Source organism: Monodon monoceros, unplaced genomic scaffold (genome assembly GCF_005190385.1).
Source record: "Monodon monoceros isolate NGI ecotype Baffin Bay Population unplaced genomic scaffold, NGI_Narwhal_1 Super_Scaffold_21, whole genome shotgun sequence".
Lineage (NCBI taxonomy): Eukaryota > Metazoa > Chordata > Mammalia > Artiodactyla > Monodontidae > Monodon > Monodon monoceros.
Genome location: NW_021703778.1, coordinates 163,439,050 through 163,455,977, shown reverse-complemented (window position 1 = coordinate 163,455,977; position 16,928 = coordinate 163,439,050). Strand labels below are relative to the sequence as shown.

Genomic DNA, 16,928 nt, shown 5'->3' with positions numbered 1-16,928 from the left:
CCTTCACATGTAACTTCATCAGCAGCATCTTAATCACCATGACAATCACTTTTTTAGTTTTCCAGAGCTTACCATCTTCACATCCACCTGAGTTGTTTGAAATACAGCACTTCTTGAATCTGTGAATAATGCTGTTGCTGGACATTTTATCCTATCCCGCAGTATTCAATCACAAAGTCAGTTGGTTTCTTCAAAATTCATCTTTTAGCCGTATAATTGTGATCTCCATGTGATAACCACTTACATACTGCTTTTAAGAGACATCTTTAAGTGGCTTGTTTAGGATGACATCCAATACTGTATTAACTTTCTTTCTCTTTCTTTTTTAATAGAGGGTATCAGGTAACCTCTATAAGCATCCAGAACTATCACTGATGGAGGTCATTCGGGGTAATATGTTGTCCCCAGAGTATTTTATTATTCTAAACACAGTAACTGAGAAAGGGCCCACAATACTTTACAAGGACTCAAATATAAAATGAATTCCTTTTCTCAGGATAATTGCAGGAATAGCAGAAACCTCTCCTTAGAGCTGGGCTCCTGTAGCAAATTGTCAAGAAAGCATGAACAGAACAGTAAACAGTGACTATAACACCCTCAAAAAGTCAACTCTCAATTTCCAACACATACTGCAGAAGACCATCAACATAGACAACAAGAAAAAAGCAGATAACCCTAAAATCTGCTTTATTTTAAAGTATTAAAGTGCAATGTGTGGGAATAGTATCTCACCTACAACCAACAAGAATAAGGCAACTTATAATAAAACACAGGTATAAAAGAATCATTCAAGCACTAATAAAAGGTTTGTTGTATAGTAAAGTAGAGAAGACAAAAAAAAATTTAACATGATTCTTCTTTTTAACGTAAAAAACTGAGCACCACAATGGACAGTGGCCTTTACAATAGCTTTAAAGAAATAAACAAACAAAACAGATCTATAATTAAGTTCCATTTACCTGAGTTTGCTTTTATTAGTAACTTACTGCTGGGCTGCTGCTAACCCACTAAGCAGGTGATATTCAGGTACATAAATTAGTTTGGTTATACAATATAAATAAGAATTAGTTATTATACAAAGATGTGAGGATCAGCTCACTGCTCTTAGATGTTAAAGCTGATTAATCAAATACGATTAATCAAGGAAAACAATCTTTGTGCCAAATCCTAAAGAACAAGATTCAGTTTCAGAGCTTAGACAGGGCGGTGGTTCAAATTCAGCTTCCAGGGCCCCATACCTAGAGAGTCTAACTCAATCAGTTTGGAAGCAGGAAAGCTACATGTTTAATAAGGACATCAAGTGATTCTGACCAAGTGGGTCTTAGAGTTGCATTTGAGAAGTACTACTACAGGAATGAGAACAAAAAAGGAAATACTCAGTAAGGTGTCCAAGTGTGGGAGGAATAATTGCATGCCCTTGTGTTCTTTCTTTAAGGGGGAAAAAAAGCAAAAGAAAGTGTAGTCTTTGACATACGCAAGGAAAAATAATTATATGTATACTATATCCATTCCTTTTGGGACAAGTGTTTTCACCTTTATTTAAACTCATTTCAAACTTTTAAACTATAAGTGTTTCTAAAAAATGAAAACTACTTATTAAGGTAGGCTGAGAAGCACTGTGCCTGGAGGCCTTTAAAAATGGGAGAGATGGGACTTCCCTGGTGGTCCAGTGGGTGGGACTCCACGCGCCCAGTGCAGGGGGCCCGAGTTTGATCCCTGGTTGGGGAACTGGATCCCGCATGCATGCCACAGCTAGGAGTTCGTATGCTGCAACTGAAAGATCCCGTGTGCTGCAGCTAAGACCCGGTGCAGCCAAAATAAATAAATAAATAAATATTTTTTTTTTAAAAAATGGGAGAGATGCCCAAATGTCTCAGATGATTTAGATGAAGTTTATTTGGAGAACAGGACAAATGGCTCGGTGACCTCTGAATGTCCCCCCTACCCCTACAAATCTACGCTCTCCCTCAAGAATGGTCAGCCACAAAGCCAAGAGTGCTTCCGTGGCTCCAGCCCTCAGAAACTGGCTCCAATATTTCTATAAACAGACAGCGCCTTGCAATTTCATAGCTTTCTAACAGACTGAACAAAATCACCACAATTCTAATTTAATAAACATGCAGAGGCACACATCATTTATTGAATCTTGTTAAAAAGGCATGAGGCAAACAGATGTGTAGCTTGTCCCCATAAGGGTGTCTAAGGTCAAAGCTACACACGATGGAAGGAAGCAGAGAAGTAATAAAAATAAGAAAATTTTATATTTAATGTTGTGCTCAGAAAATACAATTAAGTTTTAAGACCTATTCCCTCATCTTCCTAGCACCACCAAAACAATCATTACCACCATCCCCTCCTTCTATGAACAATAACAATTTCTTAATCTGTTTCTGCATTTTATAATTCCTAACGTGTTATCATGTATAGCTCTTATATGATTCTCATTAAAAAAAAAAAGTATATGGGAAAAGCCATCTTATAAACGAGAAACCAAATTTTGCATGTGAACACCAACCTAATTATTAGGACTACAGCCTGTCACTTGACTTCACAGCTAATGTGCTAGTCACTTATTTATTCACAGAGTATTTTTCTTTTCAGTATCCAGACATTGTTCTAGGCCCTCGAGACACAGCCATAAATAAGATAGGCAAGTCTTTGTCTTTATGAAGCTTAAATGCTAGAGCTGTGCTATCCAATATAGTAGCCACATGTGGTTAAATTTAAACTAATTAAAAGTAAACTAAATTAAAAACCTCTCTCTCACTAGATACATTTTCAAGTGTTCAGTTGCCACATGTGGCTAGCGGCTATTCTACTGGACAGCACAGAATTTTATATAACATTTCCATCATTGCAGAAAGTTCTGTGGACAGCACTATTCCAGAGGAACAGGCAAACAAATACCCGTGAAGAAATATAAAGCAGGGCAAGGGAATACGTAGAAAGCAATGGAAGGTCCTATTTTAGCTTGAGAGTAAGGAAGGGCCTCTGGGAAGACTATGATACTTGAGCTGAGACCTGAAGGGAATGAGGAAGCAAATCACGTGACCATTTGCACGAAGGGCTTTTGACACAGAGGAAAAGCAAAAGCTGGGTGCCTTTATGAAACTGCAGAAAGGCCAATATGGACAGAGCAGAGTGAACATTAGCAGACACAAGTGATGAAGTAGTAAGATAAGCAGGGCCCACATCACAAGGCAGAGGGCCTTGTGGGCCACGGAAGGGTGTTGAATTTGATTTGTAGGAGTGATTGGAGGCTATTACACGTTTTCAAAGAGGCAAGTGACATGATCTGGCTCACATGTTTGGAGGATAGCTCTGGCTTTTTGGTGGAGAGCAGGCTGTAGGGGGGGCTAAGAGTAGAAGCATGGAGACCAGCTCAGAAGCTATTGGTCTGGTCCAGATGAGAGACAGTGGTAAGGAGTGGTCTGAATTGAAATATATTTAAATAAACCCCTCTAGTCTTATACCTTTTTAAGGGGTAAAGGTAAGGGAATCACCTGGGAAGAAGAAAAACATTCTGATGCCCATTCTACCACATGACAGAACCATTTCCTGTGCTGCCTGGATCAGCAAGTGGCCTCTGTTTGTGTAAAGCAGAGGCAACTGCGTTCCATGGGGTAGGGTTTGAGCGTAAGATACCTGTGCTGTCAGAAGGTCGTATCAGTTCAACATAAAGGGGGGACTAAGACACCGTGAACCTGAAGTCTATGTAGCATTAAAATATGTGCGGATTGGTAGATTAATAAAAAGTCATAGAGACAGGATTGCCCATCAACACTGCAGAGGTGTTCTGTCAGGTTCTATGAGATCTAAACCTGACATAGCAATTACTGTTGTTACACAACACACTCTAGGGGGAAAAATCCCAAGCCTCAGCAGATGGCCCGTTATTATTTCAAGCAATATTTAAGATGATAAAATTTCAGGACAACATGTGATTTTGAGCAGAATACTGGAATTAGTTGCAATGGGATTTGACATGGCCGTTATTTGACTGAGCGTTACACATTGGTATAACATCAGACAATATTCAAAGGTCATTCCCATATGTTATGTCATGGCCTTCACAACAAACATTGTGATGTAGACAAGTGAGGTTATGATTATTCACAAATTTACAGCTAAAGAAACTAAAGTTTGATAAGGTTGAGAGATTCAGCCTACAATTCAGCCCTTCTGGATTCCTATTCCAAAACATTTCCCACAATTCAATAATAAAACTCTTAAAGTATAGTAAGATCTACTTTATAAAAACAATCATTAGCTAATAAAACAGATTTTATATATAAAAGATTATTTGAATACCATCAATATCTTGTGTTGGTATTTTACTGTCTTTTTTCTATTATCTTTACTTACTAGTGTTTGGAAGATCATAGAACATAACACACATCCTCTGTAGTAGCAATAGAACAAAAAAAATGATACAGGGCCAATGGTTTGGAAGCAGACCTTCAATTAAATCATACAATTGGTTTTAATTCAATGCAAAGATCTAAATGAACCTCTTCTTTTACCTGAGGATGAGTGATTTTTGAGGAAATTTAAGTTGGAAAAGAAACTAGATGAGACTGCACAGTTCAGGATACCAAGATACCGCTAGAAGGCTCTTTCACTGATTTAATTGTTCAGCTTTACTATTCACTTTAAAATAATGTATCCTACATCACATAATGTTCATTTGGGACCCGCTTTTTCTTTTCTCTGCCAAAATATCATCTTCCCAACAACCATATTTCAATTTGGTCCACAAATCACAGAACCTTTGTGAAAAAAGAGAGGTTTCCATGGTGAAATGCAAATGACTTTTTCAATTCTTAGTAACTCCTTTAATATATAAACAAAGCCTATTGCACACATGTGGAATAAAAACAAGTGTATCTTAATATATACACAAGGAAAGAGTTAACAAGAAAAGGTTATGTCAAAGGAAATTTTTACAATAAATTGCAGTTTGCTCTGCAGCACCTCAAAGGAGTTATTTAAAATAAAAGCAACAGTACTTGGTTTAATGACAAAAATGACATAAAAGACATAACTGATATACATGCAGGGCTCTTAAACTGAAGGAGCTGCAATACCTCATTAGGTCCACTTGAGAGCTCAGACTTTCATCTTCTAAGTCCTTAATGATATAATCATTTAACACCTGAAAAACTGTCCATGTATTACATTTGACCTTGTGAATACCATACCAAAGAGAATAAAAGCCTTTTTGTCTTAAAGACTTTATCAAGTACTCAGAAAATGCAACATCCTTCATCTCAGGCCTGAAATAAAAATATTCTCGAAGAAGTTAAACGCTCCCCTCTTGTTCTGGTCAGAATTTCTACACACTGAAACAACTTCCAAAAATAAAACCAACATGGGTGCAAACAACAGGCACACATTCTCACATCAATTCAGTTTGACTTGATTAATCTGGAACTCAATTCCCTCCATCTTTGGATCTATGTCCTTTGTATCTACTCTATGAAGGAATAAGTACAAAAGAAATGCCTGAATGGTTTAATAGAATTTGGCTTTAAAGATTAGTACCACAATTTCTTTTCAAAGATTTAAAGATGACACAGACTGGCTACTGTTGATGAGAAACGAGAAAGTCAGAACTAGGAGACTAAAACCAGAGCAGCAAAATAAATGAACCAGATCAGCGATTGCATTGGAGGGAGATATGTGCCTCTTACGTAAAATAAGATTGATGTTATTTAACCTAGAATTATTAAGACAGAAATAACCTTAGAGATGGAACATTATTCTCTAAACCTCTCCTTTACAGTAAAAAAAAAATGGAGACAGAAATGACTTGTCCCTACCCTTTAAACGAACACCAAGCTACTCCACTAATAAGCATTAAAATTTTCACACAATTTTTGTAAACTCAACTTACTATTTTGTTCTCCTTAGTTGTCAAGTTCACACATTTAAATAAGTAAGGATTCCAATGTGACTACAAGGCATGTTTTGGGGTCTGTTTCTAATTAAGCAGAAATTAATAATCAAGGGTGAAGAAACAAGTTGCCAGCTGTCACATGCTCGTTTGCTCTTTATAAATTCAAGGGCCTGAAATATGCACTACATCTCCCAAAATTATTAACTTATTTCTAAGAAGGAAGGATACAGTGAATTTACACTCATTATTAGAAAGATGCAGCCTCACCTGCTATTCTTAAAAGAAAAAAATTTCTATGCCTAAGTTTAACAGTTAACATACTTATTAAAAAAAATACAGGGGTGCTTCCCTGGTGGCGCAGTGGTTGAGAGTCCGCCTGCCGATGCAGGGGACACGGGTTCGTGCCCCGGCCCGGGAAGATCCCACATGCCGTGGAGCGGCTGGGCCCGTGAGCCATGGCCGCTGAGCCTGCGTATCCGGAGCCTGCGCTCCGCAACGGGAGAGGCCACAACAGTGAGAGGCCCGCGTACCGCAAAAAAAAAAAAAAAAAAAAAAAAAATACAACTATGCAATCCTAAGGCTGTATCCATAAGCAAGTACTTCTCAATAAGGATACACAGAACCAAAAAAGAGAACGATCAAATATTCTATTACTTGAACAGTATAATCAGTCTGCTAATTTTTTAAATAGCTATATAATTTAGGCAGAAGTCAGACTCTTTGTTTAAAAGACATGAAAATTACAATTCCATAGCTAAAATTAAACTGAATTGTAAAATAAGTAAATGTGGCTCAAAGGTACATATGTTTACCAACTGTTATTACAAAGCAACAACTTTAATAAGATCATAAAAGTACATAACATTAAAACAGTGAAAAATGATCTCTAGGAATTGAATGTGACCAACACAGGCATTATTATAGAACAAGAGTTGAGGGAAGGAAAGAAGTAAACTAACACTTATTGAACACTAGGCATTGTGCTAGCACTCTATCAACATTCCAGTTAATCATTTCAATTGTCACAGCGACCTTATGAGGCAGTATTATCATTATTCTCATTTTACAGGTAAGAAACAGAAAGGTTAGGTAACTTGCCTAAGCTCACACAGCTAGTTGGTAGCAGAGCTGTGATTTGAATCTAGATATGTTTGACTCCTAAACCCATAATCTTTTCAGATTATCCACTGAAACGTAAATTAATTAATCACCCATTTCTTTTAAAAAATACTTTAGCAGGATTTTGATCATAAAAAACACAACCCAACTTATTTTTTTCTCTCTGTTATCACATCTGGAAAGCCTGCAGAATTAAGTTTATAAAAGTGAAACAGAATTCATATCGATTCCATGTTTATAAGAGTACCTTGCACATGAGTTGTAAATTTCAGCTTTTTACAAAGTGTTTTCATAAATTTTGACTCATTTTGTCATCACAACACCCCTGTGAGGGAAAGCTGATGATATCATCATTCTGGAGATGAGGTTTCAACTATGTCAGTCGCCCAACCTCATATCATACGTCAGATTACAGATAGAACTGAGACCACAGGAGATCTACATAATCCTGATTCTATCCATTGCTCTTCCCGGCACACCCTACTTCTTTCAGATGCAAAAGATAAGAATTTCTACATCAAAGGCAACACTTTGCTCCACCCTTTTTTCTAAAGTAGCCAAAAAATACCATAATTTATATGGAGGAAATACAGACTGTGCCTTGACATGTTCCTTCTTCCTATCCAATAAGATCAAACTATGTGAACACAACAGTTCTAAGGTATAATTGTCTTTTCATTTCTTTGATGTTCACCATACTATTCATGCTGAAATAACTGAATTTAAATCAAAGCACATGTATACAGCAAGTGATTCCATTATAATCTTGAAAATCTGTAGCCTAAACAGCAAAAGCAATTTCCATTCATACAACACATAAAAATAATCTAGTATTAGGTAAGACCGAACTTACATATAGCCATTGGTAGAAAAGATGTGCTGAGATATTCAATAATATCCTTGTGCAGAAACGGAGGAAAGGTAGCTAAAGTTGATATCATCGTGTAGGGCAAAGTACTCAGAATATCATCATTGAGAAAGGGGAGCAAACACGTAGTTGTATAAAATATTGACTGTCCAAGATCTACAAAACAAAATGAAGTAATCAGTCACTGAATATTTTGCCATCTAACAAAAAATGCTAATTTTACATTTTAAGTTTTTATGAACTGGTTTAAATTATAAGCAACCATCACTCCCTTCCTATCAAGAGTTCTGCAGAGTGCGTACACAGTCTTTGATGAATGACTGCATTAAGAAACATACAGGGCTTCCCTGGTGGCACAGTGGTTGAGAGTCCGCCTGCCGATGCAGGGGACATGGGTTCGTGCCCCGGTCCGGGAAGATCCCACATGCCGTGGAGCGGCTGGGCCCGTGAGCCATGGCCGCTGAGCCTGCGCGTCCAGAGCCTGTGCTCCGCAGCGGGAGAGGCCCACGTACCGCAAAAAAAAAAAAGAAAAAAAGAAAAGAAAAAAATATACAGTTGATTCGTGAACAACACAGGTTTGAACTGTGTGGGTCCACTTACACATGGATTTTTTCAATAAATATAGTACCTGTATCTTCATTTTACAGATCTTTAAATCAACTAACTGTGGGGAAAAGTTTGTGTTCAATTAGAGATCACAATAAGTGGAACCCAAAGAACTAGGGTCTGAGTCCTGATTCTATCCAAACTGTCTCAGCTCCCTGCCCTTAGGTGAGTCATTTATCAATTCCTTTGTTTTTGAGGCAGAGAGAGCAGCAGAGATTGCAGATTTTCAACTGTATGGGGGCTCAGTGCCCCTAACCCCACAAGTTGCTCGAGGGTCAACCATATCTATGATGTGAGCTTTTCCTCAACACCTTATCCATCTTCAGTAGTACTTGGTATTCATATTACTCCCTGATATCATAAATTAAAAGCACTTTCCAAGTGATTAACGAATCTTGAAATCCTTCCAGCATTCTTACCTCTGTTACATTTTACACAAGATCACTGTGGCACAGCGATGTTAAATTATTTCCTCACGGGAATTTTTAGAAAAGTCAAGGGCAAGACTGGAAATAAAACCATGCTATTTCTGCTCCATCGACCGAACAATCCTCCTACATCTGGAGTCCTGGGCAATGAAGTAATCTGCGTCTTCCAGCACAGTGGCCGATTCAGCACGCACCAAAGAAAGGAAGCCGTAAACTGATACTGCATGACCCTGAGCACTTAGTTATCAATGATCACAGAAGGACGTGCCACCTAATAATAATCTATCTATCAACATTTTTAAGTGATAGGAACAGTACCTACCTCACTTCATTAGAAGGATTGTTAGGAGGTTTAAATGAGAAAAACGTAAAGTGCTTAACATAGCACCTAATGTGTGCTCCACAAATATTAGATATTATTATGAATATTAATATTATTATTATTACCTGCACAAGGAGTAAAAATAGAGGACATTCAAAAAATCATAACAATTTAGCTTTAGAATGCATGTAAAGTAAATCCCATTACACTGAATATATATTTTGATGTCTCTGGATATCCTGATATACAGGTCATCAGCCAAGACTTGACAGTGAAGACTTTTTCTCATTTTCGTATCCATTATAAAAGAAAATTATTAGACTTGTTTGTCTTGTAGCAGATGCACCTTCTTTGTGCTATTTTGATGCCTAATGTTAATTCTGATTATCATTAGAATTAATATGCCACCTCAACAAGCACATCAACTGACAGCCGAGAGGATGTGGCCACACTGCCCACTGGGGAGTGAGGGTCAGTCAACCTTGGGCTCAAATTGATAAAATCGAACATTCACAAGTGTATTCCTAAGAACTGACTGAGTCTGTGCACATAAGACACCTCAGCTGCCTTTTAGCCTAGTTACAGAACATTGGCACTGAAAGGAACCTGAAGCCCCCCTGGAATATTTTTCAAATGAGGAGACTGAGGCCCAGAGAAGGGAAGTGATTGCCCAAGATCACCTGAGAGTTAGTAGCTGAACTGCAACAAAAATGCAGCTCTGGGGCTTCCCTGGTGGCGCAGTGGTTGAGAGTCCGCCTGCCGATGCAGGGGACACGGGTTCAAGCCCTGGTCTGGGAAGATCCCACATGCCGCAGAGCGGCTGGGCCCGTGAGCCATGGCCGCTGAGCCTGCGCATCCGGAGCCTGTGCTCCGCAACGGGAGAGGCCACAACAGTGAGAGGCCCGCGTACTGCAAGAAAAAAAAAAAAAATGCAGCTCTGCTGGGTACAGTGCAAGTGCAGTGGTTCTCAAACTTGGTGTACAGAAGAATCACCCAGAGAGCTAGTTAAAAATTCAGATCCTCAGGACCCACCCCTCAGTCATTCTTATTTAGAAGTTCCAGCTTGGGAACCAGAATTCCACGTTCCGAACTCCCTCCCTCGGAAAGTCTGATGTCATTCAGATCAAAACAGGGTTGTATTGGTTTTTAACTTCTAAGGGATGGTCTAGTGAGTTTTTCCTATCTTCTAAGATCTGTTATGCAGAACACAGCCTATAGATAACAGTAAAGAGGAAGGTCACAAAATAGCTGTGGGTAAAAGAGCAAAAATACAAATAATCCCCCCTGAAATTGTCACAATTTACACATTAACTGAATGTGAATGCTTTTATCTTAATCAAGGGGCCCTAACTCAGTGGCCCATCCCAAGACCAGGCAGGTAGTCACAAAGGAAAAGCACTGACAAGTTCACCACCATGGCAAGCTCCGGGAATATGACATTCAAAGAGTCATCTCCTTTAAGTTCTGAGCTGAGATAGGATCACAATAAAAGTGACTAGACTCAAACAGCTACAAAATTGTACAATAAGCAAACTCACAAGTTTCTACATTTTTTTATATTCACTGTTATACAGAATTGTAAATATAAGAAAAAACAAATTAATAATCATTATTTCATCATTTTTATAAAAGAAGATTTCTTTTTTAAGTTCAGAACACATCTTACTAAATAAACCATTAAGCATTCTCTTAGGAAAGTTAGCCATAATTAAAAGACAAAATAACCTCCACCACCCACCCATTTCTGAAATTCCAATTTTTTGGACAGTGAAACTTTGGTTATCATACCTCCATGGACCAAATTATCAGTGCTTTAAAGTTAAGACAACTGGTGTATTAAAAGCTCATTTGCTGCAAAAGTCATTTTTCTTACTGTATGATTTTTCATTTGATTCTCCCAAATATAATATTGAATACTTAAGTAGTAGATATTATTGTGCTCCTTTTTATGGGCTAGAAGAATTTGGTAAGCATGCAAGATAATGAAATTTACTAAAGACACACAGTAGAAAGAGGAAGAGTTAAGAAAAGAAGCATGCTCTTAGGCTTCTGTCCTAAAGCACCACTAAGACTGTGTAGTGTATACCATACATGGCATGCATATACTATATATGGCATATAGCACCACTATACACTGTACCACTTGGTCAACATTTTCTAATAACTATTGATTGTTTGTTAAATTTGGAAGAGTTCTTAGAGATTCCTTATTATCTAACCTCCTGGGTTTAAAGACAGGAAAAATGAGTCCCGGAGAGATTCTGTGATTTGCTCCCAAAAATCACAGAATTAGTCAGTGGATATGACGTGCCCTTTAAGCTCCACCTCATACATTGTCTGCGGGGCAAGTTTTTAAAACTTAACCCCCAAATCGTAATTTCAACCAGAGTCTCCCTGATAAGCAGATCAGGGGAGAATAGGTAAGTTCCTTTTTATAGTCTTCCTCCTTTCTCAAGCCCATTCCCCCCACCCATGGGGGGACCCACTTGGGTAACATCCCTCTGGCCATAAAACAGCAAAAAAATGATAATAAGGGAAACACCATAATTAAGTTTCAGTGTAAGAAAGGTTTTAGCCACACAAAGACCTTTCAAGCAATTTATTATAATAACAACAACAGTCCGTAGCATCTATAAACATACATGTACATTTTCAAAAGTTTTGATTAAATCCTCACCATGTTGGCCATGCTGTAGTAAAGGAACTAGATCCAGGAGAGTCACCAAAGTCACGTAGAGGCCTTGATAGTCCAAAGAAGGGTAGTCTGACAAGTGAGCATCACGACTTTGCAGGCCACGTTCAGAGGGAGCATCTCGCAGGACGCTGTAAAGGAGGGAGCGAGTAACAGTAGGGTTGATGGAACTGACCTGCGGTCTTAGAGATGGGGTGAGTGGGAATGGCACAGGAAAAAGACACATGGTCATGGGCACTGTCAAATTGGAGGCATCTTGGTTTTCCTTCTTCCCTGTGCGGGACAAAATGCTGTTGGGGGGACAAAGAAAAAAAAGAGACAACAAAGACACAAAGAACAGCACATTACATTGAAATGACACTCTAAAACAAATAATAAAACACCAGATACATCCCACATAAGATGCAATTGCCACACCAGCAGCATCTACAAATCTAGTACGGGTCGCAGAGCTTCATGCGCAGAGATACCAATAACGTAAGGCTTATTTTGTGGAAGTTGCATTGCATCTCATGTGTTATCTGGCTAGTAAGGAGCAAAAATATAAAAATGCATGTTTCAGTGCCAAACCCATGTTTTACAGTTTATTGATTTGATGAAGGCGAGGTTTCCGGAAAGGAAGAATGATGGCTTTGTCTAATGAGTTAGAGCTTTCATTGCTAATTAAAAGGAGCTTTCAAAGCAAAGGAAGTTTTCAGCAAGACTGTCTTAATCAGGTAAAGAAAAACTTGCAAAATATAGGTATGGCACTTGCAGAAACATGTTTTAGCAAAGAATAAACATGTGTGTTTATTAAGAGAGTCTTAAAAATCACATGTTTATTGCATCAAAATAATGTCTATATGTATATTATGATACTGTTTCATGACATTCTGTCAGTATCATTTGAGATAATGAAGTTTAAACAGGCATATGAATTTAGAAATAATACATATTTCTAAAATGTTAGCTAAACTACATTGGAAAAGCTATAAAATAATATAGAGTAGATGGTCCATAGCATATGTTTGTGAACTAATGATAATGGTTATTTATGTGTGTTTTTAAAATTTTGCATGTTGGGGAGGAAACATTTTATTTTATGAATACAAACAGAGATTTATTAAATAGTTACCTTCAAAATTCTAAAGACTAAGCAAGCAGTATCTGTTATATAGCTGCACGTCATACAATAAGATCTCATATATATTACTGCTGCTACTTACGTTATTATTCAACAAAACTCACTAAAAACTAAAGAAAAGATAATTTACAAAGTTAAAAAAATTTTAATGGAAGTAAAAAGAAATTCTTAAAAATAAATTGGCTTTCTTTTAGCACTAATTTTTAAATAAAAACCTTTTAGTAAAAGCAATAAAGCAGAAAAGTTGCTAATTTAAAAACAGAAGAAATGACTGCTTAGCCAAATGTTTAGTTTTTTTAAATTAGGTTATACTATTTAATCATTAAGACATTATAATGGTAATATCTGCTGCACTTACGAAGTGCTTTGATACAGCACACTTCGATGTTAATCAAAATAGATAACAATTTATAATTGTTTCATTACATAGAAATAATCTTATCTTACACTTATTCTATGTGCATCAAACATTACTAAGTTCTTAGTTAATGATATTACATTTACAATTTTACAGTGGTGTGAAGAACTGGTTAGTGTCAAGCATGCTCGCTATTTCAAATTTACATTTATTTTTATTTACTCTTAGTGCAAAATATGTTACAATGTAAGAAAAATGACTACATGCTTTTTGTTTGCCATGTGCCTAATTTACCTCGATTTCCTTTGTCTTCTGTTACCCAATGTCCAGGGAAAAACAATTAATAATAATAAAAATAACTTCAGAATAGTTATATAATACTTCTTAGCAATAAATAACTTAAGATTTAGTGTAACTTTTTTATTTTTAAAGGGATTTAATTTACCTTTTTTGTGTGTGATGTATTTAACTTTGTAAGCTTATACTTTACAATGGGATAATATCAACATTCCAGTTACCCCTGCCTGCCTACATCTATTATAAATACCATCAGACTTTATACTTTACTCATATAACTCAATTACTCCTAAAAGTACCCCCTTTAAATGTTATATTCTTGATAAACCCACTCACCAAAAATCTGTTTTAAACCTGTAGGATTTTATCCCACTGAAAATTCCCTTAAAATCACAATGGATGTAAGTCAGAAATATTATTTCCCAAACTTCAGCCCTAAATTTGCCTACTACCAACATCCTTCCAAAATTGCAACATGTGGCTCTTATAGAAGTGGCACGGAAAAACAATACTTTGCCTTAGAGAATAAAATTAGTTGTAGAGCATACATTAATGCTTTTCTCTAAATTAAGTACATTGCTCTCATCAAACGTTTCCTTGGTGGGGGAAATATAGCACATTATTCTCTTCAAATACACAGTAGTATTTTTCCAAAGTTTGATATAATTTAACAAACATTAGTGAAATCAACTTTGGAGGCTCTACATTGGTATTTTTCCCTTCCTGTATATGCAGGGTTTCCAAATGATAGCAGCACCAACTTCATATACGTAGGGAAGAAAAAACGTCAGCACTGAAACAGTAAACTTCTTTCTCACTGCTTTTAGATTTAATAAGTAGGTGAGGTTGAGAAAAAATGGCTGAAGATGAATAATCCATGAAACCAGTTTTAAATTACCATTCATGTTTCAATGTAAGGAAATGTTTTCATTTGTGCAAAAACTTAAGAAGGGCTCATGAATAAATGTACAATGCATTGTGATTTCATGATGTTTTGTGAAGTTTATTCATTAAAAAAAGGAAACTTATTTCCCCAACCAAACTGTCTAACTTGGGAATGATAAAACCATCTTCCCCATCTGAGATTCTTTCCCAGAGGTCTGTACCCCCAACCAAAAAGAATATTAAGAATGCCCTGCTCAGAAGAGTCTGACCCAGCAGACAACTCTTCACCTTTCCTCTTCACTCCTGAGATCCTCTTTACCAAGCATTTACTTCCAATATCAAGAGAAACCAAGAGAAGAGGAACACTGTGGGTGTGGGGAAAGATGAGGAGTCGCCCTGAGGTATCTATAGCACAAAAAATTAATATGTCATATAAACTTTCTATAAGATTATGAACTTTGACATTTGAATTAGATCTATGCACTTCATAAAATTTACTTGATTATGCTATGCTCTAAAGCTACTCTGTGGACAATAAATCAGTCATTTGAAGGTCTGTATTTTGTTCCTAAGCCATTAGACATTAGAATTCAATTAAGATTATCGAACTGAAACTAGAATCCCTTTTAAAAACATATTAAACATTTACTAAAGAGTTAGCAGCAAGTAGCTTTCCCCAAACTCAATGATTTTTTTAAAAAGATTGTATGTGCTAGCAGTTCGAATGGCACCAGAAGAGTGATCTGGGGAAAGGAATTCCAAAAGAATGTTTGAAATAGGAAGACTAGAAGAAAGCCTTTAAATGTTCTCCCAGATAAAAGGCAAGATCCCTATAGAAGACCTTAGATGTTTAAAATATGGTCCCAGAATGCTTCTAATATAAAATGGACAGACTCCTCTGCAGCCATGAGGGGAGATTAAACCAGATGATCTTCATAGTCACTTCTAATGCTAAAAGCAAACAAAACACTAAACTCTGAAGTTGTGTATAAACTGTGTGTCCATTGCCACACTTAGATCCCTACTAAGTTAAAATGAGGACACCTCAGCACTCATACAAAATCTTACCCAGGACCCTTGGTCACTGCTAGATTATGTAAATGCTCTAGAAGAGTTCCTGTGATGGATGAAATTTGGACTCAAGTCAATTCAATTCAACAAATACTTACTGATCCCCTTCTAAGGACAGAACATTGCTCTAGACTCAAGGGCTAGCAAGATGAGTAACACAGAGGACTTGCCTTATGCTCACCTAGAGTTTGGGGAACCTCCATGAACTCTAAGTTCAATAATAAACTAAGTGGACCTATGTGGACTGTTCAGCTGCTGATATAGTCAATTATGGTCTCTATATTTCTCTGCAAATAATCTCTCCTCTCCTATGGATTAAATTAATTGAAGTTAAACACCTAGCCTAATCTCTGCCTTTGAAAATATGTACAAACCTCTACTGGAATCAGAGAGAGTTACGTGCATGCATGAATACCAAATGACTATTACTCTAAAAATGCAATTGTGACTTAAATGATGCTGCTGGAACTTCAAGTTGCATATTTTAACCAAAATAATTTTAACTTCATTGAGAATACCCAAAGAGAAAGACAGAGGGTTACTCTGTGAGAATTTAATGCTTCCTTGTTTCTTTCCAAGAACCTGAATTCTGAAAGCAAGAAGTGCTTCTGAATGTATATAATAAACTATATAAAATGCAAAGGAAACCATCTTGTTTGGAAGTAGAAAGCATTACTGTCAAAGAATCTTGGACACCAAATACTTAGACCATCTTATTTGTCTTGAACTTTCTAACAGCATAAGTAAAATGAAGAATTATAAATATGATTATTACGGATGTATAAACCAACGGTGAGAATGATGAAAATGACCACAACTTGGTCTAATACACAGGACAATAGTTGTAAGTTCTGTATTACTGGAATTATTGGAAAGTAAACAAAAGAGACGAAAACTTTTTTAAAACTGAGGTAGGCAAAGAGAAGAAAGAAAATGCATTGGGTTCAGCCCAAGAGTTGAACCTGTGAGTATTAAAGTCCAACCAGGGACTTGTGACATTCCTCAGTGTCTTCTTTCTTCCTCCCACTTGATGTGTGTGTGTCCTATAGGCTGTCAACTCTGCTCGGACCTACTAGCCACAACAAATTGCTGAGTGGGAGATAGTGCTAAAACATCTGGGAATTGAAACACTGTCCACATCACCTCAGGTATAGCTCAATTTAACTTTCAAAAGGATGGGGACTTCCCTGGCGGTCCAGGGGTTAAGACTCCACGCTCCCACTGCAGGGGGCATGGGTTCAATCCCTAGTCAGGGAACCA

At 37.1% G+C, this 16,928-nt stretch overlaps 1 protein-coding gene across 4 annotated transcripts in view; it reads right to left on the bottom strand.

The window, feature by feature from the left end:
* Nucleotides 1-16,928, bottom strand: part of UNC79 (unc-79 homolog, NALCN channel complex subunit) — a 246,911-nt gene that overhangs the window by 190,785 nt on the left and 39,198 nt on the right. For 2 of the 4 annotated variants that reach the window (XM_029239759.1, XM_029239763.1), the window contains exon 1: nt 7,872-7,974. In XM_029239759.1, the coding sequence (XP_029095592.1) occupies nt 7,872-7,959 (88 nt within the window). In that variant the 5' untranslated portion in view covers nt 7,960-7,974. Of the gene's footprint in view, nt 1-7,871; nt 8,043-11,919; nt 12,225-16,928 lie in introns of those variants that run through there. The other 2 variants (XM_029239760.1, XM_029239762.1) reach the window with 2 other exon arrangements.